General features: G+C 39.3%; 1 protein-coding gene across 3 annotated transcripts in view; it reads right to left on the bottom strand.

The window, feature by feature from the left end:
* grb10b (growth factor receptor-bound protein 10b) overlaps nt 1-17,230 on the bottom strand; it is an 83,389-nt gene that overhangs the window by 51,578 nt on the left and 14,581 nt on the right. For all 3 annotated transcript variants that reach the window (XM_036590702.1, XM_036590692.1, XM_036590710.1), the window contains exon 2: nt 8,512-8,618. In XM_036590702.1, the coding sequence (XP_036446595.1) occupies nt 8,512-8,562 (51 nt within the window). In that variant the 5' untranslated portion in view covers nt 8,563-8,618. The remainder of the gene's footprint in view (nt 1-8,511; nt 8,619-17,230) is intronic.

The following is a 17,230-nucleotide window of genomic DNA, read 5'->3' as shown; positions in this document are numbered from 1 at the left end:
GGCCTACTTTGTAGTTTTAACACCCTCCACTCTTCTAGGTATGCTTTCCGCAAGATTTTGAAATGTGTGGGAATTTGACTGTTTAGTCAAAAGAGCATTTGTGAGGTCAGGCACTGGTGTTGGACGAGAAGCCCTGGCTTGCAACTGACAATCCAATTTATTCCAAAAGTGTTCAGTGGGGTTGAGGTCAGGGCTCTATGCAGACCACTGAAGCTCCTCCACACATAACTTGTCAAACCATGTCTTTACAGACCTCACTTTGTGCACAGGGGCAGAGTCATGCTGTCATGCCTTCCAAAACTGTTGTAAAAAAAAGTTGGAAGCATATAATTGTCTAAATGCCTTTGTTTGCAGTAGCATTGACATGACCCTTCACTGGAACTAAGGGGGTGAAACTAAAACCTGAAAAACAGCCCCAGACCTTTATTCCTCTTCCACCAAACTTTCCTGTTGGCACTATGCATTCATGTAGGTAGAGTTCTCCTGGCAGCCTCCAGACCCAGATTTATCCATTAGACTGCAAGATAGTGAAGCCTGATTCATCACTCCAGTAAACATGTTTCCACTGCTCCAGAGTGCTTTACACCACTCCAGCCAACGCTTGGCATTATGTATAGTGATCCTAGGCTTGTGTGCAGCTGTTTGGCCATGGAAACCCATTTCATGAAGCTCCCAATGCACAGCGCTTGTGCTGATGTTGCTTCCAGAGGTAGTCTGCAATTCTGTAGTGAATGATATAAGATGATAGACGATTTGTACGTGCTATGTGTTTCAGCACACAGCAGTCTTGCTCTGTGAGTTTGTGTGGTCTACCACTTTGAGGCTGGGCGGTTTTTGCTCACAGACGTATTCTTTTCACAATAATAACACGTACAGATAACCAGGCAGGACAGGGCAGAAATTTCACAGACTGACCTGTGATATCTTATGACAGTGGTCACCAAGCTCTTCAGCATAACTCATTCTACTGCCAGTGTCTGTCTATGGAGACTGCATGGCTTTGTGCTTTATTTTATACACCTATTTTATACATCACGTCAATCCATATCCCTCTCTTCTTACCCTCATCTTGTTCTCACCCAGCTGTCTTTCTGCAAGACGCATCTCTTGATAAGACCAGAATGATGTGAAGTCTTGCCTCACTTTCATATGAACAAATGGAGTTCCAATATGTTGCCTTTGCTTCTATCCAGACACAAAACTAATCCCATTGCCCCAGAGTCCAAGTGTCTGGATCAAGACAGCCACAGATTGTCCTCACAGGTCCTGAAAGACTGACCTCTAAAGAATGCGAGTGAGTGAGCATGCATGGTGGGAGGCACCGGCACACAGAGCGAAGGACCCAGCTAGCCAAGTGTGACTGATCCATTCAGAGTTCCACCCAAACTCACGGCAGGAGGAGTCTTCGTCATTCTGTCTGAATGTGTTCAGCTCAAACTCTAGAAGTTCTTCCAGCATACAATCCTGTGCTAATACTGGGGAAGGATGTTCAATATATAGCCCGCTGATATATTAATCTATCTGTCTAGTGCAAATTAAATAAAAAAACTATTACCAGTCTGATACTGAATCGATAACTTGCATTATTTATACTTATGCACACACAATATACATATAGTTACTTGCAGTGGGCATTTCTGTTCATCTCCAACTCACTGAAATGGAGCTTAGTGGAAAATGCCACAGCTTTACACACTGAAGATCATAAGTTTGATTGCCTTCCATATAACTGCTTTGTAAAATTAATCAATGATCCAAGTTTGCAAACTGTTGTCCTCACACTACAACTAATATACTGTTTATAGTTATAGGTCGAGTCACTCTGTTCAGCCATAGATGCCTTTGGGAAAGTATGTAGTATTCTATTTTTTGTAATTGTATAATTTAAATCTAGACCACTTTGACACTTAAGCTGTACAGAAAATGCTGCAAATTTTTCTGGGAGGGTATGTCACACTCTGGGAAACCCGCAGCAGAGGAAGTGGGGAATTTACTCTACCACCTAACAGCTTTTTTAGACTCTATAATAAGTCTATGTTTTAACAGTAAAAAAAAGAATAAAAAATGGGTACATATTCTTTGACATTATTCACTAAGTTTTTTGTTTTTGTTAGTTTTGGGATTTTTTCTTTCCAACTTTCTCCCCTATTTAGGATCACAGTAGTGATGGGGTAGAGGGGGGTTGCTTTCCTACTCTCCCAGAGAGGGCAAGGCCAATTATGCTCTCTTGGACTCCCAGCCTCCGATAAGTTGTTTAAATGTAAATTAGCATTTTGTTCTCTGTCAATTCTCTTTCTAAAAGGCGATAATCGCCATGTTTAAGTATAGTCATTGGGTTAATTCTCAATCATCAACAACATCCAGTAACACTGCTTTATCACCCAGTCCTATTACAGTGTGATCACTATTGTGTGATAGGGTCATAGTATAGATTATAGTATGTTCACTAGCAGGTCAGCCTCCTTTATACTGGGAGCCAATATCCACAGGCCTGCATTGGCAGCTCTCAGCTCCCAACACACAAGCCAGTCCTGGATTTATTAAAGTGCCTGCATGCAGAACTTTGAGGCTGCTTTGGACTGAGTCACTGTCAATAACAGCTAGATCTTGATCTAATAAATTTCCAATTACACTGTTCTCAGTGCAAGGCACTACAATATTCTGTACTTCATTGTCTTTGTAGGTGCACTTGGTGGCATAGCTTATAGCTGTACAAGTAATTTTTAATTAAGAGAAAATTTACAGATATAGAAGGTTAAACACTGACTTGGAAATATTTAATACACAATTTCCTTCAACAAGGGACTAGTAATTAAAAATAAAAACTCTGTAGTTAAGACATTTAGGCTCTAAGGTGTTATTGTGGGTAATTTTGCCCACATAATCGGTATAATTAGAGATGATGTATGCTTATTAAGCTTGATAAATCTGCTATGTGCACTTTCTTGTACAAAGAAGTAGGCATACCACTGTTCTTTTCATGGAAAGGGGGCTTAACTAACCAAGGCAACAACCAAACATGCCAATTTCAAACCTGTACTAATGCCCTAATTACATATGGATTTGCAGCCTAACAATTAAATGCAGCAGCCCTGCACTATGTGCCAACAAAATACCTCTATTCCGCTTTCAATGGTTGGCTTTTGTTCCTCATAGACCAGTTATAATCTAAGGCTAAAAAGGTCTAAAAATCAACAGCGCTCGAAAGCCTGTGTACAAAGTCTTACGAATTATTGCTATAAAGCTAACAAAGGATAAAACACTTTGATCAAATCAAGCTGGACTGGCCGGCCAAAGAACATACAGGATAATGCGCAGAAATTCAACTGCTTAGCACCTTAAGGTACCACTCCATTGGTGCATTTCAGAATCTGTTTGTATGGTCAAATTGTGGAAGTGCTGTGGAAATACAGTACATGGTACAGGAATATTAAAAAATTCCACATCGTTTTAAATGTCAGTCCTGTGGCGATGAACTCATACAGAACAAAATCGGGTTTATGCTCCGACTCAGCAGTCCTCATATACCCCCTCTTACTGCACAGAAAGGTTACATTTTGGCCCAGCTTAGCTTCAAACCCTACCCAAAGGTCAGGCTACTGTGCATTCCAGAGGAGGAAGGATTACAGAGTGTGCATGTATTTGGGAAGGTAGGAGTGAGGTGTGAACTGCTGAACATACAAGTGAACACATTCAATCTTTTTGGATCTACATATGCTCTAAGCATGGTACAAGCAGTGGAAACAGAGCAATCATTTTGGCTTGGTAGAACCACCCCAAATATTATTTATTTGGCAATGGAAATACATAATTCAAATCATTTTAAATGCAGTCCTGCAATCTCTTTTTCCTAATATTTGAAAATCAGTACTCTGTGAAACGAAGAAAAAATAAATTGCAGAGCTGCAGGCCCATTTTGCCTTTTTTTTAAATGAGCACAGTGCTGTTTTTGTCAGCTTTGCTGGAAGTGAATAGTGCTTCCATTTCAATTCAGCCCAAACCAAAACTTTTCCTCAAGACAACAAAATAAAAGAGCCAGGTCCTGAATCTCCCAATTCCAAGAAATACAGACAACTAGAAGTTTGACTTCCAGGAACAGGAACCACATGGTGCCAAAACTCCACTTGATTCAGTCTGAAAACATCTATAAAACTCAAGGCGAAAAATTTACGCCTCTCAGACTGCTGATGTGTCCGGGGAGGAGGACCTTTAATGGCTTAAGCAGTGTGTGGATGAAGCCAACATGGCTGTCACACTAATGACAAACCCACACTTCAGGAGCAAATCTTCAAGAGCTGGCAAACATGCTGCTCCTCTGACCAATATTGGCTTGACATCTACTTAGACTGGGGTATGAAAACACTCCTTTCAGCTAGTGTACTTTACTAACTTTTAATTCCAACAGACCTGTCTTAAAATTCAACTGGTTTTCCTCACTTCCTGTGGTATGAATCACTGAATGATTCACACAAAAAACTGTACAGTCACCTGACAGATGAAAATATCTCAAAAATAACAAAGGAAGCAGAGAGATTTTAATAAATCTGCAGTCGTTTTAAGACAGCAGTCGGGGAAATTCTGCTCTATAGAACTTGACAGGGCAAAGCCCAATCTTGGACCAGAGCCCAGACTCCCACTACTCTCAGTTACATAATCACTCACAGAGAAGAAATATCTTCATTTAATTCAGTGCAAAAACAAAAATCACCTTTTCACAGTGCCATTGTTAAATATGAAATTTTGACACTGCATAACTTTAACCAAGTCTCAATTTTTTCAAAAGAATAAAGTATCAATAGGTATGAAGAAACAAGCATTTCATATTAAACTAGCCATGCCTTTTTGCCTTCAGCAGCATCCCAAAGGGGGTTTGAAAAACAAGCAGCAGAAAGCCGCGGTCAAATAAAGAGGCTGTACCACAGCCAGCTCTCTGCGGGATGATGCTGCTGATTGATATTTCCCACTGGGTTTGAACCACTGCACGTGGACGGGGACAATGGCTAAAAGAGCCCTTCAAAACAAGCTAGTTAATCCTTTGTTTAGATGCTCTTACGTCAGGTTACACCATGTGAATTAGATGTTGTCAGCCCAAAGGAATGCGCGTCCATGTCACGGCCATTCATTGTTGTTTCTTCTTCATTCAAGCTCAGGCCCTAAATCTACTGACTGTGACATTCACAACAAGGGGCAAGTCTCCCTCACTAACTCTCCCTCTACCGTTATCTCAGTCTTTTCTAAGAGAGTTTCTGATCTGCACAGCTCTCAGGCCGGACAACAGGCTCCGAGGAGCTGGTCTCGGATCAGACTGGACAACCTCTATCGTCAGCCCCAAAAAATCACTTTCTGCTATCAGCCATTGTTTGCCTTTTTATCTGGCTTGGTTTAAAGTTATTTTTTAGGGATGCAACAATAACACTTTTTGCCTTCTGATACTGATATCTGATCCTTGCGTATCAGCAAATATCAAGTTCGGACATTGTTACTATCTGTGTCTAACCTAACTAGCTAGTAAGTCCAGGTATTAATACAATTCCACTTTTCAAATATATTATTTAAATATAAATAAATAAAAAAAATAAATAGTAAACATAGTAAACATACTATGCTTAAATGAATGGCATTTACTTGTTGGACACACACACACACACACACACACACACACACACCATGGCCAGAAGTATTGGAACACATTACAACTACAGGACCTGTTCTGACATCCCATTGTAAATCCATAGGCATTAATATGGAGTTGGTCCCCCCATTTGCAGCTTTAGCAGCTTCCACTCTTCTGGCACAGTCATGCTGGAACAGAAAAGGGTCTTCCCCAAACCGGGGAACCTACAAAGTTGAAAGCATACACTTGTCCAAAATGTCTTGATATGCTGAAGCATTAAGATTCCCTTCACTGGAACTAAGGGGCCTAGGTCAACCTGTGAAAAACTCCATAGCATTATCCCTCCTCCACCAAACTTTACAGTTGGCACAATGGAGTCAGGCAGGTAACGTTCTCCTGGCATTCGCCAAACCCAGACTCATCCAGCAGACAGCCAGAGAGAAGTGTGATTCGTCACTCCACAGAATACATTTCCACTGCCCCAGTGGTGGCATTGTGCTATACACCGCGCCACCCGACACTTGGCATTGCGCTTGGTGATGTAAGGCTTGCATGCAGCTGCTCGGCCATGGAAACCCATTCCATGAAGCTCCCAGAGCACAGTTTTTGTGCTGATGTTAATGCCATAGGAGATTTGAAACTCTGGGGACTTTTATGTGCTTCAGCACTCTGCAACTCAGCTCTGTAAATTTACGTTTTCCTGTTTCATGACGAAGTTGCTGTGGTTCCTAAATCCTTCCACTTTTCAATAATACCACTCACAGTTGATGGAGGAATATCTAGGAGTTGAGCTGGGCGATATGGCCAAAAATCTTATCATGATAAAATTTTTCATATCGTTATTTCTTGCAAGTTTGAAGGCTGATTTTTGCTCCTGAGTGGTCAGTTGCTGTTTTAAACATCATTTATGGTCGGAACATGACAAACACTTCTTGGGAGAGTGGGAGAAAGTGTCTGGTTGGCTGTTTTTACCAGCTGGAAAAGCATGGCCGCAATTTTTCTAACAGTCATAATTTAAGAAAGAAAACAGATTGTTTTTAGCTGTCTGGTGACGAGTGCTAAGCTACCTGGTTACATGTGCTAACTGTTTAGTTTCCTAACAACGTCAACTTAGTACGAACAGCAAACATTAGCTCGTTTACTTTTGTTTAAATCAGGGCTGTAACTAACATGAACCCACTTCTTTCTTTCACTTTTGTTGCTTGGAAATGCACTAACACTAAAATATGACTGAGTGCTGTAGTCGTTGGTCGTTGTGAAGAGCAGATGTGATTTAACGCTGCCAAAGCTGGTTAGGATGTACGGAAAGAGGTGAGTTCACTGTAGGACAGTACAGTTACACCACTTATCTCGTCACTCACACTTGGTCACAGGAGAACAGATCGCCGGTCGCTCCACTCAAACGGGGAATATCTATAATATATAATATAGTTTTAGACGTTGCTAAAGTATATTTGGCGACTTCTTTTACTCTTCGCCCCCCAATCATGTTGAAAAACTCGAAAGTGCGCCCTCTCGTGGCGAAAGCAGAGAAGTGTCGCTTTCCTTGCAGTAGAAAACACCACGGCTGTCGCTAAAACGTGGAAGTGTGAGAATGGTATATTATATCGAAAATTTAGCGAACACTTCTTATCGCTCTATCGAGGAAAAGTTATATCGTGATAATTATCGTTATCGTTTTATCGCCCAGCCCTATCTAGGGGCTAAGAAATTTTGCGAACTGAATTGTTGCAATGGTGGCATCCTATTACAGTACCACACTCGAATTCAGTGAGCTCTTTAGAACGACCCATTCTTTCACGAATGTTTGTAGACTGCACTGCTGGGTGCCTGCACACATGTGACAATAGGACTGAATGACACACCTGAATTCAATGATTAAGAGGCGAGTCAAAATACTTTTGTCCAAATAGTTTGTGTGTGTGATAAAAATCCGATTTAACAAATGAATATGTAAAATGTATTATTTTGCAAAATAATATATAGATTGTCATTTGTCTCATACATGCGTCCCATGTATTTGCATTTACATCTCCAAGTGTAAGAGTCTGTTTGAGTTCAGTAAATATTACAGTCATTCACACTGTCAGTAGCAGCAATTTTCAGCGGACTTATTGGATTGATTGAAGAAACAGGCTGTGAGACTCCGCTGCTGTGTGATGCAACTGACTGACTGAGGCACAGTTTTCATTTTTTTCAGCAATCTTTGAGTTGCTTTACAGAATAGGGCATCCCTATCCCAATCCCTATATGACCACATCATAGACTACTATTTTTGGCTGGACCAGCAATGGGGTGCATGGGGAATAAAATCTTCTTTGCATTTAGGAATGGCACATGAAATAAATATTTAGAATTACTCTCTAAAACTATTACTTGCATTTAGCTATACATTTGATAGTTAATATAGTACTAGGTACATAATATTAATACATAATTAAAAACATTATTACACAAAATGTAAGAGGCACATAAGCCATTGAGGACCTACCAGGGTTATGCAACATTGAGAGAATGGTAAGAAAAGGCACTCTGTATACTTCATATTTTTCAAAAAGAGTCACTTTCAGAATAGTCATTTGATAAATTTTGCCAGTCAAAACCAGAAAGTAAGTGTGCACTATCCTGGGAAAAAGCAGCAAATGAAAAAAAAAATGCTCATGCATAATTATCCAAAATTAAATGACTGAAAAATGACCAGGTGCCATTCTGAAATCATAGGGTGAAAGGCTGTAGAATAGTCATTTAAAGACATATTGTTACAGTAACCATGCCAGTTTACTGTAGAAAATAGCAGGCCTTTTTCTTTTGAGAGTGAAACTGAAATCCCTGCCTTTCAGGTGCACACAATTAAGAAAGAAAGAAAAAAATCTTGAAGACCCAATCATGTTTTTTACCTGGTAATTAGGGTGGAGTAGGAAATAATCCGGACATTCAGCTACAGCCATTTTCTCAAAGTTCACCTCCAGATATCACATTCACCTTTGAGAACTGCAAAAAGAGCCTGAAAACGATATAAAAAAATAAATAAATAAGTTAGGTACATGAAAAACCTTCAGCACAGAAAAAAGAGGTCTCTTTCTTAGTTGAGTCTAAGTGGCTACTAATATAGCACAGAGCACTTCTTAACCCAAATAGTTTCACAGGGTCAGTAGAACAGGGGAATAAGAAGAACAGTAAGCCAACCAATCTGCCTAAATTAAAGATAGATACTCAAACAAGTTTCAAATTATGCAAGTTATGTTTAAAAAACAAAACATGCAGTTTGATCAGCAACTGGACAATGACAATTTGTTATTCTGTATCAGAGCATTGTAACTAAAAAAGAAAAAAAAAAACAATGAAGCTAAACGTGAGGGTATGTATGTTCATACTGGGTGACTGGTAAGTTCTCTCATTATAAAGGATCAAATTTAATTTTATAATTGGGTGCCCAGTTGTTTCTTGGTCAGCTGTATGTCAGTCGGTGCACAAGTCAGCTAACAAATGGTTTAAAGTTGACTGTAGATATTATATTTGCATCTAGACTCTCACCATACATACCAAAGAAGTGTCAATGGTAGTGAAACATGTCATCATGAGACCAAAAAGTCAATCAAACACAGAGGCAAGCATTAAGTGTGTCAAAATACTCAATTTGGTACAATGTTAGGAAAAAACTGCACTGATGAGCTTAGCATCAGAAAGTGACATGATAGAATACAGAAGCCTAATCATCTAATTATTACCAGGTTTGGTAGGTGTGTTAAGGCAGGAAAATGACCAAACCGTACTAGGCTTTGGCCCTCTGCGACCAAAGTTGGTCACACTTGCTATACCCTTATCAGTGAGCACAAATACTAGACAATGTTTCCCATACTGTTAAATATTTCATGTGTTGCCCAGCTTGGAGGAGATGCATACACTGAAATGTAGCTGGTAGCTGTTTCCCAGCGTCTGTGTTTTTGCAAACTTAGCTATTTGGTTATTTTCCAATATAATAATCCAACAAATCTATACTTAGTTAGGGAAGCACAATGTATTGCTGGTCAAAATATATTGTATGCTGATGAAAGGTAAAATGTAATTATTATTATCGGTCTGATTTTGAAATTCTCATTGGGTAATGATCTTGATGAACATCGTCACTTCTTGTAGTCAGTTACGTTTTCCACTTGCAGGAATTGTTATACCTACTCACATACTGCTGCAAATGGTTTTAGAAAAGAGTGTATGCTAAATGAAGTAAAACACCTACATACAGTTAAGTAAAATGTTAAAATTTCTAAATTGGAATAATTTCAATTCTTGGTCACTATTGGCCAAAATAAGGTGTGAATTATCGGTTATCATATCACATCCAGAAATTCCACATCGATGCATCTCTATTCACAATGTACTTTTAGAGTAGGTTCATTCGTTCACAGAGCAGTGTGTGGGAGAGGCAAGGGGTGTGCTAGTTGTTGCTAATGATGCCTCTTAAATGTCTAGCTCTAGTCATCTAGAATCTATTTACAGTAGCCTGAATCACTTTAAAAACAAAGGTGACATGAACCTCAACCGTAGTGTTTCCTCTTTGTTGTTTCATTGTTTCTCAGAAAACCAATGACAGAGCTCACACGATAGCCTTATGGATGTTTGCAGATGCAAGTAATAAACCTCAAATAGCATTTTCAAAGCCTAAAATCAAAATAAATCAGATCTTACTTGCACTTTCCTACAGCTTTGATAGTAAACCATATCAAGAGCTATAGTAGACAGTCTAAACCACAACTAGCGCTACAACAGATATTCTAAACTGTATCTAGAGAAAAAAACTTTTACTAAAAACTGAAAAAACTAGACCTTTCTAAAAGTTTTCTTAAACATTTGTATTGATATATGTGCAAATAAATGAATGATTTATTTGAAAATAAATGTGCTGAGAATGTAAAGAGTAGACTCTGTGATGACCAACCAAAACCTGGACCAACATCCTTTAAAACACAGGTTCCCAACCCTGGTCCAGGATTACTGCCTGCCCTGCACATTTTTGTGTTTTCTTGTTGTAACACACCCACATCAGTTTAGCAAGGGCTTGTTAATGAGCTAATTACAAACAAATACGGCTACACTTGTCTTAATGCCAAGTGTAAACAAGGCCAAAGTGTCATATAGTACGCTACATTTAAAAGTACGTTAGACAACAGGACAATATCAGAGTAAACAGGAGAGATGACTATTTCAAAGTCCTCCCTCCTCAAGCTGAAATGTCTTGTAACTACCTCTTCATCATCACTGTGGAACCACTGTTTACAGTTTAATATCTAAAGCTCATTTAATCAGTCATTAATTGATGTTTGGTGGCTCAGGAGGTGTTTCTCAGTGAACTATTTCCAGCTCTTCTAAGAGCTCAGCATTTTTGGGACAGGTCCAGAAGGCCTTATTTCCGGCCCCTGCCATTACATAATGGGGAGCTGAAACTGAACGTTTCACAGTGGTCAATGGTCTCCACTCACGACAATAACAAAAGAGAGGGCAGCCCTAGAGGATGATGTCATGGCCGTAAATCATATGACCGTGCCGTGGGCCGTGGCAGGGAGACAGCGTCTCTTTTGTTAACAGGTATCTGCTGCAATTTTATCAGGGGCAAAATACAGTAGCACAGCATTTTCATTCAACACACCCTTCTGTGCTCTGCCTCAGTGTTTGGGCTTGCTTAGTACTGCTGAATGGCACTCCTCAAACGCTCAATGCCTGGGGTTCACTCAGCCATGGAGTGGCGATCTGGCCCCACTGAATGGACTTGGCAGCGTACATCCAAACACATATGGTGCTGAGGTGGCATGTACATGCACATATATATATCTGGAGCTTTACGTTTTCTTCCATTCACCTGCAGATTCTTAAACATCAAATAAAAAGCCAACATGAGGTTGAAAAAACTGCTAGAAGTTTGATCAGTAAGTCATAATGCACATGAAGCCAGGCCACAACCGATCCTACTAGAGAAGAATTTCTACGTGATGATGCTCTCCTTTGATTTCAGCTCCAACTTCAACAAAATAATTCCACATAACCCCAACAACCAAGCTCAGTGCATTTGACATGAGAACAATGCTATACTTAAATCCTGGACCTTCTGGATGGTTTGACCTCAGAATGTCAAACTTTCCAAGTTCCTCTCAGTCCTTCACTCTAAACACTGTGCCTCTTAGGGCTGTGTGCACAGCTCCTTCCTGTATCCATCTTCACTAGTGATGTAGTCACATGACACACAGGTATATGGCATATACCCACGAGGAAACCACCAGAATGTGCATATATTACATAATGATGTGTATATCTGAGCATTACTACCATTCATTCATTCATTCATTCATTCATTCATCATCTAAACCGCTTATCCTTCTGGATTGTGGGGGAGCTGAAGCCTATCCCAGCACTCATTGGGCGGAAGGCAGGAAATACCCTGGACAGGCCGCCAGTCCATCACAGGGCAGACACACAGACATACACAGTCACACAAATACTAACACCTAGGCCTGACTGCATGTCTTTGGACTGTGGGAGGAAACCGGAGCACCCCTGATCTTTTTGTCTATGCCTTACTGAAATTTTTGTTTTAAATTGTACTAATAATACAACAGGGTAAACAGCCCTTTGCCAAAGAAATGCCATAGTTGACATGCTGGGCCTGAAAGCTTGTCAGACACAGAAACAGTAACCAATTAAGTGTAGCCACAAAAATGTAACAGAGTCTTCTACCTCCAAAAGTAAATGAATACATAAATTTAAAAAAAGTTTGCTTTTGCCAGAATGCCAGGGGGATTTGGAGCAGACAAGGTCACCAGCCCATAAGAGCCCTGAAACCCAATTACATCAAGGTTCTTCAGAGAAACACTCTCTCCCACTCTACCACAGCAGTGTGAAAATCTCAGACATTCCTGTATAGCCCACATGGTCCCTTAAAGATGCTATTAGTTAATCTTGGCTACCTATTGCTATTTTAACTAGGCTGGGATGTGAATCTTTGAACTGACAGTGAATTGACGATTTATAATTCATTGGTTTTCATCTCAATTCGCAGGCAATTTTTGTAATTGTGATTTGACAGATCAAATAGCGATTCAGCAATTCAAGCTTCTTTAAGAAATATTGTAAAGCATTAAAGTATTCTGTAAAAAAGACTTCCTCTAATTCAAATTACTTTAGCAATAATAATCAAAATAATCTTGCCACAAAATGCTTCTTGCAGAGGAAACATCTGCAATGTGTGAGTTAAGTATAGAGTACGTGCCGTATATTTTTCCCCAAATAGCTTTGTTTGGGTTCACTGCAGCGTCGCCTCCTTCTTTATTCATTGCCTTCATTTCAAGATCACCTAAGCAAAGTCAGTGTATGACTGGCGGGTGAATGAAGCGTACACTGCTATACTTTTTTGTAGAAAAAAAAAAAGTCTAGCAGTTCACTGCACCACCCTCTATGTGCATCAGCATTACATGATTATTAGCTGTTGTTTGCTGTAATTATCTGCAGCAGAGCTTGGGCATTATTTTGCCTTTTTTATAACAACTGATGCAGTCACATCAGGGAGAAACAATTCATGAAGAAAACAAATGAAAGTAATTACACCACTACTTGTAGGTCATAAATAAATAATGAAAATGGCAGAAATAAAGTAAGTACTAAATGTTAGAGACATACCAAAGGGAAAAAAAAGGATTTAAAGTAAAAAGGATGTAAACCTAACGTGTGATGGGTGTTTTTATAGCTAAGGGTTTTATTTACACATGCTAGTGTTCCTAACATATATATATATATATATATATATATATATATATATATATACACACACACACACACACACACACACACACACACACACACACACACACACACACACATCATATAGCCAACATTTTAGGCTAGACTACACCACTGATCTTCATCCAGGACTGTCATCATGTTTGCTGGTGACAGAAGGATGAATCAGCTTAAGGGGGACAAATCTGACTTGCTGCGCACACAAAAAACTTTACTAAACTTCGTCAAAACCAAAAGAACTGGCTGTCAACTTCAGGAACAAGCAGACAGGCCACTTCACAGGCAGGTCTAACACAGAGAGTCTGCAGTTCAAGTACTTCATGAATTTTATCTCAGAGCAACTCCTCTACTGAAGAAGATGCAATAGTACATCTGCTTCCAAAGGAGTAAGAATAAGATAGTGAAGACTCATCAAAATCCCCCAACTTGTATTGTACTGTATTCAGCCCTAGTACTAGACACCTAAAGGGCACCTTCCTTCTGGGCACTGGCACTTTAAAAATGTTTTGAAATATCTGTTGCATGCAGGTAGTTTGTTTCAATATTACCTTATACAGTATTACTAGTGTTGTGAATCTATTGCTGATTGGGCCTCTGTATCATCGGTTACTGTTTAATTATTGTTTGCATGTCATGCAACATCTCAATCCAGGAAAACGCTATTTCATTTCAGTTGTACAACAACGTGCAACAAAAAAGACAATAAAATAGGCTTTAGCACAGCACAGAGCACAGATTATCTCTAAGTATTGTACTGTAGTACTGTAAAAGTCTGAGTGAGCTAGAACTGAAGGTAACCGAATTCTACCAGCCCAATGTAGGGGGGGAAAAAAAAAAAAAAAACACCGAAAGAAAACAGGGACTCATTAAGAATGTCAATCTCCAGGCAACAAGGCAGAACATGCACTCATTTCTCCCTGCAAAAGTTCAGGAAAAGTCAATGCCATTTTAATTGTGCTTTCCAGGAATCCCTAGCTAGCATGTGACGCGGGTGGGAGGGGGAAGTCTCCACGACTCCCCATGGTGAAATCAAAAGCTGGGAAGCACAGAGCCCTCATGTTAATAAAAAATGCCTTTATGTGTGTGTATACACACACACGCACACGACATAATGAAACACTGTGACTCAATATTTTCTCCAGGCAATTAAGCAGAATAACAAAGCACAGATCAACTATAAAGAGAACTATAAAGTGTTTCTATATTAATTAGCAAGAATCTTTGTCACACTTTAGGAACTTCAAACAGGCAACAAAAAGCAGAAACTGGCACCTTAAATTACGCAGCAAGCGATGCCGAGTGGATATCCTGATTCTTTTTACATCTTCTGTCAGATCAATGCCAATAAACCTTTCCTTTCAAGAATCTAAAAAATATAAAGATGCTCTCACACATTTTAAAATGCGGTATTTTCATAAGCACCATTTCAGGTGCACACTAAATCCTGAAGCAAGATGCAGCTTATGGCAGATATAAGCTGACGGATGCAGAAATGTGCAAGACCTGTGTTTATGGTACTTGTGTAGATTTGTGAACAAGTCTAAAAGCAATCACAATTGCTGGATTGTACTGGGGCAGTGACGACATTGTGGCCTTGTGATAAGAAGTTCATGAGTGCTTACACTGCACAGGGTGAGCTTTAATGTCTTGCTGTGATTAGCACTGGAGCAAAGGCAAAGGCCAGGTCTGGGATCACTACCAGCCACAAGCTATTTAAAGTAAATCCTGATTGAAACCGTACTAACATTTCTCTGAAGTGATCTTTTCTTTAGCGTGTCTCAGGTTAATCATTGGACACGCTCAAGCTGGTGGAGTTGCTACAGAAAATTGTGATACTTCAGTAGCATTATGTATTCCAGGTTTTGCTTTTTCAACATAGCCATTCATCCAGTTTGTATAAATTTAAGTTACCTGGGATGAGCCTCATACAGTCCTATTCAAACTTACCATCTGTTACAGCATAATGCAGTTGGATCTAATAAAGGATCCTCAATGACTGGAATGTAGAATACCAAGGATAAGCAGTCTTATTCAGCTGACAGCGTCACATATCGAACAGCATCTGCAACACTTGTGGCCAGGTCTGGGTACTTGCAACAACTTCACAACAAGATATATATCACAATACAAGCATCACAAACAATACCAAACAATGACAAAACAAGCCAGACATATAACAGACATTTTTGGTCAATATTTACCTTAATATATGCTTTAAATCCTACAGTAATAACGAATAAATGAATATGATTGGTTAGAATGATAGACATTTCTTTATTGTTCTTCACCTCACAATTTTAAATAACTAAAAAACACAACAATAATGAATAGCAGGACACATACATGTATAAAAGAGACTGTAGCTGAAATTGCCACAAATGAATCCACAATACATTAACACTGCCCTACTTGTGGCCATTAAAGTGATGCCTGACCTATCATAAGCATGGCTGAATCTGGCAGATACAATTGACTGCAAAGAGAGCATCCAAGTCCTTTACTGAAAGAAACTTTCAGAAAAGGACTTGGACTGTCACACATACAGGAACAGACCTAACACAAAGTTAAATCAGTTCTCCATTTCAAGTATTTTATAAAGGCACCAACATGATGCTTTAATAAAAATGACTTCCATGGGTGACTATAGCACAAAGACTAGTGTAAATCTAGATACGAGACAACATCTCCCGTCTCCCTCATGTTCAGCAATGACTGATGTTTCACTGTCAGAGAAAAATCAACAATTTGCTTCATTCTGTTCACACCTACATGACTGATTCTTCCTGTTTCAAATAATTCATTTTATATTCTACTTTTATTTCTACATCACTTTTTACAACTCCTTTATCTAGTATTGTAGCTCAATTGCATTCTCTATGACTTTCGAGAAAACCTGTTTCTGTCAGAGCCTATAAAACTTCTTTGATTTGACTTGAAAAGCCACTGCATAATGTGAGGCTCATGGTGGGAATGGCAAAAAGGAGGGAGGAATGAGTGTTGTATTACGCAACCTACAGCTCCAGAACTGCTGTAGAAAGCTGGCCCGCTCTCAGTCTGCTGGTGCATGGGAGACACATTCCCATATATTCCCTGCTATGCTTGTGCTGCCACAGAGGTTCATTAGACCATAAATCTCAGCACTTATATCCACAGCAGAAAGAAAGAAAAGAACACTAAATCCTTTTAATACAGAGGAATCAGAACTATTCCCCCCAAGCCTACATACGAATTCATCTTAACAGTAGAGAAAAAATCCTCAAATGACTAAAAGGAATGCAAGGTGCGATTTTTACATGTAAAGTCTCCTGTAGAGTGAACCTTCTGTCAAGGTACAACATGGAATAAATGAATGGGGGGAAGTAGCAGTCAAAAGTATGGGTACACAATGGGGGCTAGATATTTGTGCCAGTATGATGACATAGATTCCCGACAGGATGTTTTTCAGGACAGTGTTTGCTGCTGTCCTTCTCGAGCTCTGTTGCATTTACAAAGCTATAAATTCTCAAAACAGCAAGCCATGAGGTGCACATGCTTGAAGATACCGAACATACTGTATCTTTGGAATGCTTTCATTTTTGGATGACCATGTCTAACTGCTGATGTTCATTCGACAAACAGTCCACCAAATACCACCTACAGGACAACTTTTATTAAATTCAAATGCACCACAAAGCCACGGTGGTTTAAATAGCACAGACTATGTACAAAAAGTGTATTATACACCAGGACTGCAATGAATATTCCATAATTAATTAGATAACAAAAATATATTTAAAAAAATAAAAGCAATTAGAATTAGATAATTTTAGCACTTTTATAAGACTACTAAAA

Source organism: Colossoma macropomum, unplaced genomic scaffold (genome assembly GCF_904425465.1).
Source record: "Colossoma macropomum unplaced genomic scaffold, Colossoma_macropomum, whole genome shotgun sequence".
Classification (NCBI taxonomy): Eukaryota; Metazoa; Chordata; class Actinopteri; order Characiformes; family Serrasalmidae; genus Colossoma; species Colossoma macropomum.
The sequence above is the reverse complement of the archived record's forward strand: the minus strand, read 5'-3'. Positions and strand labels throughout refer to the sequence as shown.